At 39.9% G+C, this 9,371-nt stretch overlaps 1 protein-coding gene across 1 annotated transcript in view; it reads left to right on the plus strand.

Annotated features, from left to right (window-relative positions):
* Window positions 1-8,493, plus strand: part of tcn2 (transcobalamin II) — a 25,040-nt gene extending 16,547 nt beyond the window's left edge. Inside the window, exons 7-10 of the mRNA XM_061906605.1 lie at window positions 5,791-5,965; window positions 6,052-6,232; window positions 6,301-6,419; window positions 8,233-8,493. Coding sequence (XP_061762589.1) covers window positions 5,791-5,965; window positions 6,052-6,232; window positions 6,301-6,419; window positions 8,233-8,294 — 537 coding nt within the window. The 3' untranslated portion in view covers window positions 8,295-8,493. The remainder of the gene's footprint in view (window positions 1-5,790; window positions 5,966-6,051; window positions 6,233-6,300; window positions 6,420-8,232) is intronic.
* Window positions 8,494-9,371: the final 878 nt, after the last annotated feature.

The raw sequence follows: 9,371 nt of genomic DNA on the forward strand, positions 1-9,371 counted from the left end.
TGCCATCTTTGTCTTAAGTATATTTTTGTACAATTTCCAATTGAATTTATCATCTATATAGATTCCCAAAAATGTTATTGAATACACCCTTTCTATTTCCATATCATCAATTCTTATATGACGCTGTATGTTATTTTTCCTATTTCCAAAAATTATATATTTAGTTTTATTTAGGTTGATTGATAGTTTATTGGCATCAAACCATTGCTTTAGTATGTGGAGTTCGATCTCTACAGTCTCTAGGAGTTCGTCAAGGTCTTGCCCAGAACAGTACAGACTTGTATCATCAGCAAAAAGAATACAGTTGAGTTTTTTAAGTATTTTGGAAATATCATTAATATACAGTAAAAACAATTTTGGTCCCAGTACAGAACCTTGGGGTACTCCATGTGTTATGATCTTTTTGTCTGAATCTACATTGTTCATATGCACATACTCTCTGCCACCAAGATAACTTTTCAACCAATCATGAGCAAGACCTCTGACACCATACCTATGCATTTTGTTTAAAAGTAATGTGTGATCAATGGTGTCAAAGGCCTTGCTCAGGTCAATAAAAACACCAACAGCAAACTCCCTCTTATCAATTGCAGTGGTTACCTCCTCAACTAGTTCCATCACTGCCATGGAAGTGGACCTGTTGGATCGAAAACCGTATTGGTGTTCACTTAGCAAGTGATGCTTATCAATAAAACTGTCAAGTCTTGACACAAATAATTTTTGAAGGACTTTTGAAAATTGTGAGAGTAAAGAAATAGGCCTATAGTTTGTGAACGGATGCTTAGCTCCACTTTTGAAGATGGGAATGACTTTTGCCGTTTTCATTTTCTTTGGGAAGACACCTTTTATAAAAGAAATATTGCAAATATAAGTGAAGGGAACAGCTATAAAATCAACAACTTCCTTGATCAGAGAAAAGTCCAAGTCACAGCAGTCTGTTGACTTCTTGTTTTCCTGAGAATTTACAATTGTTTTGATTTCACTTTCATTAACGGGGGAAATAAAAAACGATTCTAAATTGTTTTGAATGGTTTGTTCAATAAATTTTGCACTGTTTTCAGGTTCTACAATTTAATTTGCTATATTAGGCCCAACATTTACAAAAAAATTGTTAAAAGCATAAGTTATCCCTTTAGGGTCATTTATAGTTACATTATTTTCTATAAAATAGCTAGGATGTTCCTTATGTGTCGTTTTTTTTTTTTAATGATACCATTTAAAACTTTCCACATACCCTGGATGCTATTTTTATGTTGTTCTAATAGGTTACAGTAATATGTTTGCTTGCGGTGCTTTATTATTTGTGTTAACTTATTTTTGTACGTTTTATATTTGTGTTCAGTTTCTTTGGTTCTGTACTTTAAATGTCTTCTGTAAAGATAATTTTTCTTTTTGCAACACTTCAGTATTCCTCTTGTGATCCACGGTTTGTCTTTAACGGTGCTGTCTTTAATGACATGTTTTTTAATTGGACAGTGCTTATCGTACAGTTTTATGAAAATATTAAGAAAAGATTCATATGCCTCATCCGGGTCTGTGGAGGTATAAACCTCCCTCCAGTCTTGGGCACATAACTCAGACTTGAATGCTGCCATAGTTTCGTGTGTTTGATGTCTAATAAATCTATATTGGACAGCTTTTTTATCTTTTCTCCTATCAAAGAAATTGTGGAAAATGCTGAATACAGGTAGATGATCGCTTATATCATTAAATAGTAATCCTGCAGTTATTTGATTCTCCGGTTGATTGGTGAAAATGTTATCGATCAGTGTGGCAAAGTCTACGGTTATTCGGGTTGGTTTTGTTATAAGGGGAAAGAAATTATTACTGTACAATCCTGTTATAAAATCTGTTGTTTTGGTACTGTCCATGGGATTCATAACATTAATATTAAAATCACCGCACACAATATGGATTTTATTTGACTTACTAAATAAATAATCAAGTTTTTCATTGAATGTATCCAAACATGATCCAGGTGTTCTATAGACACAACTGACGTTTATTTGTTTTGATTTTTCTACTTCGATTTCTACAGTTATACATTCAAATACTCCAGCAATAGCAGTAGATTTGCTGTCAATCTTCCAACATTTTAAATCTTTATTTACAAAAAGTGCAACTCCTCCTCCCCTTTTTTCAACTCTGTTTGTGGTGAATTATTCATAACCATCCAATCTCATTTCACAGCACTTGTTATCGTCGAGCCAAGTCTCTGAGAATGCAACAACACTAAATTTAAAGATTCATATGCACATTCACCAAACCCTTCTTATTTGAAAATATACTTTTTTTTTTTTAATTCAATACAAAGTTACAGTATGTATTTTTCAATCAATCAATCAATGTTTATTTATATAGCCCCAAATCACAAATGTCTCAAAGGACTGCACAAATCATTACGACTACAACATCCTCGGAAGAACCCACAAAAGGGCAAGGAAAACTCACACCCAGTGGGCAGGGAGAATTCACATTCAGTGGGACGCCAGCGACAATGCTGACTATGAGAAACCTTGGAGAGGACCTCAGATGTGGGCAACCCCCCCCCTCTAGGGGACCGAAAGCAATGGATGTCGAGCGGGTCCAACATGATACTGTGAAAGTTCAATCCATAGTGGCTCCAAGACAGCAGCGAGAGTCCCGTCCACAGGAAACCATCTGAAGCGGATCAGCAGCGTAGAGGTGTCCCCAACCGATACAGGCGAGCGGTCCATCCTGGGTCCCGACGAGCGGTCCATCCTGGGTCTCGACTCTGGACAGTCAGTACTTCATCCATGGTCATCGGACCGGACCCCCTCCACAAGGGAGGGGGGGACATAGGAGAAAGAAAAGAAGCGGCAGATCAACTGGTCTAAAAAGGAGGTCTATTTAAAGGCTAGAGTATACAAATGAGTTTTAAGATGAGACTTAAATGCTTCTACTGAGGTAGCATCTCGAACTGTTACCGGGAGGGCATTCCAGAGTACTGGAGCCCGAACGGAAAACGCTCTATAGCCCGCAGACTTTTTTTGAGCTCTAGGAATCACTAACAAGCCGGAGTCTTTTGAACGCAGATTTCTTGCCGGGACATATGGTACAATACAATCGGCAAGATAGGCTGGAGCTAGACCGTGTAGTATTTTATACGTAAGTAATAAAACCTTAAAGTCACATCTTAAGTGCACAGGAAGCCAGTGCAGGTGAGCCAGTACAGGCGTAATATGATCAAACTTTCTTGTTCTTGTCAAAAGTCTAGCAGCCGCATTTTGTACCAACTGTAATCTTTTAATGCTAGACATGGGGAGACCCGAAAATAATACGTTACAGTAATCGAGACGAGACGTAACAAACGCATGGATAATGATCTCGGCGTCTTTAGTGGACAAAATGGAGCGAATTTTAGCGATATTACGGAGATGAAAGAAGGCCGTTTTAGTAACGCTTTTAATGTGTGACTCAAAGGAGAGAGTTGGGTCGAAGATAATACCCAGATTTTTTACAGAGTCACCTTGTTTTATTATTTGGTTGTCAAATGTTAAAGTTGTATTATTAAATAGAGGTCGGTGTCTAGCAGGACCGATAATCAGCATTTCCGTTTTTTTGGCATTAAGTTGCAAAAAGTTAGCGGACATCCATTGTTTAATTTCATTAAGACACGCTTCCAACTGACTACAGTCCGGCGTGTTGGTCAGCTTTAGGGGCATGTAAAGTTGGGTGTCATCAGCATAACAGTGAAAGCTAATACCGTATTTGCGTATGACGTCACCTAGCGGCAGCATGTAGATGCTGAAGAGTACAGGGCCAAGGACCGAACCCTGGGGAACTCCACACGTTACCTTAACATAGTCCGAGGTCACACTGTTATAGGAGACGCACTGCATCCTATCAGTAAGATAAGAGTTAAACCATGACAGGGCTGAGTCTGACATACCAATTCGTATTTTGATACGCTCTAATAAAATATTATGATCGACGGTATCGAAAGCAGCGCTAAGATCGAGGAGCAGCAACATAGATGACGCATCAGAGTCCATCGTTAGCAATAGATCATTAGTCAGTTTTGCGAGGGCTGTCTCAGTCGAGTGATTTGCCCTGAAACCGGATTGAAAGGTTTCACATAGATTGTTAAACGCTAAGTGCTCATTTAGCTGCTCCGCAACAATTTTTTCGAGGATTTTCGAAATAAAGGGAAGGTGAGACACCGGTCGGTAGTTTACCATGAGGTCAGGATCGAGGTTAGGTCTTTTAAGGAGAGGATGAATAACCGCTTTTTTGAATGCAACGGGAACAGTGCCCGAGGAAAGTGATAAGTTTATAATATTTAGCACTGATGGACCTAATAATACAAAAAGCTCCTTGATAAGTTTCCCAGGAAGTGGGTCAAGTAAACATGTTGTTTGTTTCATTCCATTTACACGTTGTAACAATCCTTCTAATGTTATTTCATCAAAACGAGAGAAACTATTTTGGATATTTGCAGTATCCGCCGTATATACAATCGTATCTGTGTTACTATAACCCCGTTGTAGCTGGGACGCATTGTCTTTAATCTCCTTTCTAATAAGTTCAATTTTCTTATTAAAGAACTTCATAAAGTCATCTGCCGAATGGGTGGAGCTACTGGAAGGAGTCCCTTGTTGGGTTAGCGATGCTACAGTACTAAACAAAAATTTTGGATCGTTTTTATTAATGCGGATGAGATTTGAGTAATAATTAGTTTTAGCTAAGGTAAGCATGCGTTTATAAGTTATTAAACTATCACTCCATGCTTGATGGTGCACCTCAAGTTTAGTCGTGCGCCATTTGCGTTCCAGCTTTCTACATAATAATTTCTGAGCTCTAGTTTCTTCAGTAAACCATGGCGTACGCCTTTTTGGAGCCTTTTTTAACTTCAGCGGTGCTATACTATCAATGGTTTCGCGCAGGGCGTTGTTAAAGTTGTTAGTGAGGTTATCAATAGAGCCCACATACTTTGGGAACGGTGCCATTACCGAGGGCAGTAGGTCCGCAAGAGTCGTCGTTGTGGCAGCATTAATGTTGCGGCTGCTATAGCAGTTATTATTCTTATTAGCTTGCCGAACATGAGTCTGAACTTCGAATTTTATAAGGTAATGATCGGACATTACTTTAGTATACGGGAGTATCATAACTTTGGAGACGGTGATACCTCTGACAAGCACTAGGTCTATCGTATTTTTGGTAACACTTTAGTATGGAGAACATATTCTAAGTAACAAAGACTTAATTTAGAAGTTTTTGGACACAAGGGGAACATGTTCTAAGTAACAAAGACTTTATTTTGAGTTATTTGGTTAGGGTTATGATTAGAGGGTTAAGGTTATCATGGGGCCATGCCGAATAAGGCATTAATAAGTACTTAATAATGACTAGTTAAGAGCAAATATGTTACTAATTTGCATGTTAATAAGCAACAATAATTAACGGTGAATATGTTCCCCATACTCAAGTGTTACCATGTTTTTTACTGGTGCACAAAATGAACCGTGCATGAACATCACCTTGTTCAAAGAACAAAACCAACACAGTGCAAAAAACTCACAACAAATTACACACCTGCAAATCAGTGTTACTTCTGCTGTTTGCGTATCCGTAATACGCCGATAGGGAGAAGTTTTTATTGAGACGATGAGTCGGGTGTGTTTTAACCCCTGCCGAACCCCTGAGGCCCACTCACCGAACCCCTAGGGTTCGATCGAACCCAGGTTAAGAACCACTGGTTAAAGGTTCTGTTGCATTATGTTTGCAGATCATCCACTCTAATAATGCATCTTTTAAACATGAATGCAGGCTTTACTGGCCATGGGCAGCCTGGTGTCCGAGTGCGCTGCTTCAATGGAGGCCCTGAGGAGGGATGCTCGAGGCAACGTATACCACAACCCTATGGCCATATCTCAGGTCCTGCCCGCTCTCCTGCAGAAATCCTATTTGGCAGTTCAGAGCAAGGACTGCCTCAACGAAGACAGTATGTACGGTGTTTGTATCCACCACTGCTGATATGGGGCTTGTGTCTGCATTGTCACATGTTCTGTACGTCTAACACACACACAGACACTCTGGTTCTTGATCCCATCGACCCCGTGGTGGTGCTTCCCAGTGACACCAAAGTGGCTCTGATGTTGGAAGTGGTCCCAACCAGCGGGACATCTTCTGTTTACCACCTGGATGTGCCAAAGGGAAGCTCTCTGTTAGAGGCCCTCCAACTCCTCAAGGGGAAAAATGTTGGCTTCACGTAAGTTTGTGAGATCAGATTTTATTTGTGGAGGTTTTCAGTGTTCCTAAAAAGTGCATCTGCGGCAGGTTTGAGAACGAATCGAGCTTGTGGGGACCCTTTTTAAGTGTGGTGAATGGGGAGCGGGCCAGGCAGAGCGATCGTAGATACTGGCACCTCTCCTCTGATGGCATTGCTCTCACTGAAGGTGAAAACACACTTACACATACGTCTTCTTTATTTATCTCTATAGTAGGGGTGCCCACACTTTTTCTGCAGGCGAGCTACATTTCAATTGACCAAATCGAGGGGATCTACCTCATTCATATATATCATTTATATTTATTTATTTATGAATGAGACATTTTTGTTAACAAGTTAAATGTGTTTAATGATTATACAAGCATGTGTAACACATATAGATGTCTTTCTTTCATGAAGACAATAATATAAGTTGGTGTATTACCTGATTCTGATGACTTGCATTGATTGGAATTAGACAGTAGTGATGATAAAGCGCACATTTTCGAATGGAGGAGAAAAAAAGTCCTCCTTTCTGCACAATAGCACATGAAAGTGGTTGATTTTTGGCATCTTATTTATCCAGCTTCCATACACTTTACAAGAAAAACATTGGCGGCAAATTCCGTTGCTTGCTTGATTGACATTCACGGCACCCGAAGGTCTTGTGAGATGACGCTGGCTGCTGCGAGATCATCATTATGAAAAAAGGACCGAGAGGAAAGTGAGAAACGCTTTTTATTTCAACAGACTCTCGCGCCGTTCATGCGTCACAAGTATACTTGCGCACCCTCCCGGATTTTACGGGAGACTCCCGAAATTCAGCGACTCTCCCGAAAACCTCCCGGGACAGATTTTCTCCTGAAAATCTCCCGAAATTCAGGCGAAGCTGGAGGCCACGCCTCCTCCAGCTCAATGCGGACTTGAGTGACGTGAACAAAGAGCGTGTCTGCCCAATGACGTTATAACTGTAGAATGATCGAGTGTGAGTTCTTGGTTTCTTATGTGGGTTTATTGTTAGGCAGTTTCATTATCGTTCTCCCAGCGCGGTAAAACACACAACAACAGCAGTCCGAATTCGTCTACCTAAAGCAGTTCGTCTGCCAAACAGCAATGTGTTGTGACACTCTTAAACAGGACAATACTGCCATCTAGTGTACATGCATATGGTTAGAAAAACAAGGATGGAATATTCAACCCTCAACTCAACAATGAGTAGATGAGTGTTATGTGTGTGTGAATGTGTAAATAAATGAACACTGAAATTCAAGTATTTATATATATATATATGTATGTATGTATGTATGTATGTATATAGATAGAATTAACTGAAAATCAAGTATTTCTTATATATGAAATGCTTGACTTGGTGAATCTATGAATCTGGCGGTAAATATACTCCTCACCTTTTAACCACACCACACCCCCCACCTCCCGAAATTGGAGGTCTCAAGGTTGGCAAGTATGGTCACAAGCCTAAAGACCGACTGCACATTTCCTGTCTTCACAATAAGAGCCCTGCTTCATGCTGCCTGCGCTAACAAAAAAAGAGTCTCAGAAAGCTGAGCTTTCCGATCGATTGCTTGTGCACGCCAGCTTTCCGAGACTCTTTATTTTGTTAGCGCAGGCAGCATGAAGCAGGGCTTTTATTGTGAAGATAGGAAATGTGCAGTCGGTCTTTAGGCTTTTGACGGCAGGTATGGCGCGAGAGTCTGTTGAAATAAAAATTGATTCTCGCTTTCCTCTCTGTCATTTTTTCTTAATGATCTCGCAGCAGCCAGCGACATCTCACAAGACCTTCAGGTGCCGTGAATGTCAATCAAATGACTTCTTGGTGAAGATTGATGATCGCTAATTTGTAGGTCTATTTTTTTAAAAGCCTGGCTGGCGATCGACTGACACAACCCCCCCGCGGTCGACCGGGAGTTCGCGATCAACGTAATGGGCACCCCTGCTCTATAGCCTTGTCTCACCTGTGTTTTGTTTCTGTGTTGTTGCAGGTATTGGTGATTTCAAAATTGAAATGGCTCAAAAGGTCACTATCAAAAACACAGGCTATTGATTAGTGTGCCGTAATCAATCAAAACTGATCCATTTGGATTAAAAGCAGCTTTGATTTGTTCCAACTCTTAATTGTTTTAACTGATGATTATATGGAAATGGTCAGTCTGTGAATGTTTGCAGTGATTTTTTTAATGACTGACAGAATTTTAAAAAAGGTGTTTTTTTTTATAAGTTGTTCAATAAATTGAAAATGTTCATGTGTTGCCTTTTGATAAACATGCATGTAAGACACAATAATTACACAAATACAGTATGTCTAGAAAATAGTTGATAAATACTGGTAGTTTAATACAGTTAATCTATTATTATTATCATTTTTTTTTTTTCAACATGTCACTGCCCGGGGCTTCACGGTGGAAGAGGGGTTAGTGCATCTGCCTGACAATACAAAGGTCCTGAGTAATCCTGTGTTCAATCCCAGGCTCGGGATCTTTTTGTGTGGAGTTTGCATGTTCTCCCCGTGAATGCGTGAGTTCTCACCTCCAAAGACATGCACCTGGGGATAGGTTGATTGGCAACACTAAATTGGCCCTAGTGTGTGAATGTGAGTGTGAATGTTGTCTGTCTATCTGTGTTGGCCTTGTGATGAGGTGGCGACTTGTCCAGGGTGTACACTGCCTTCCGCCCGATTGTAGCTGAGATAGGCATCTGCGACCCCAAAGTGGATAAGCGGTAGAAAATGCATGGATGAATGTCACTGCCCCGATTTACTGAGCTGTTGAAATGTAACATTCATGAACGAGTTGAGTCTTGTAAACGACTCTCTTAATTGAATGAGAGCCAATTTACAGTTGCAAACTTAATTTCTGAGCCGTTTTTTATGCAATTGTTTATTTTTATTTCAAGCAAGAGGATGTGATTAATACGATCAAAGGCTTTGGCATGGCCCAATTTTACTGAGCTGTAGAGATGTCTTAAATGAGTCTTCAGAACGACTTTTTAAGTAAACGACAAAAGCCAATTCGCAGTTGCAAACTGTTCGTTGGGAGACTTTTTTAATGGTAATAAAAAAAAATTCTTTCCTTTTTACACAAATGGTGACACACAAATGATACAATTGTAGTCTTTGTCACTG

This window comes from Nerophis ophidion, linkage group LG07 (assembly GCF_033978795.1).
Source record: "Nerophis ophidion isolate RoL-2023_Sa linkage group LG07, RoL_Noph_v1.0, whole genome shotgun sequence".
Classification (NCBI taxonomy): Eukaryota; Metazoa; Chordata; class Actinopteri; order Syngnathiformes; family Syngnathidae; genus Nerophis; species Nerophis ophidion.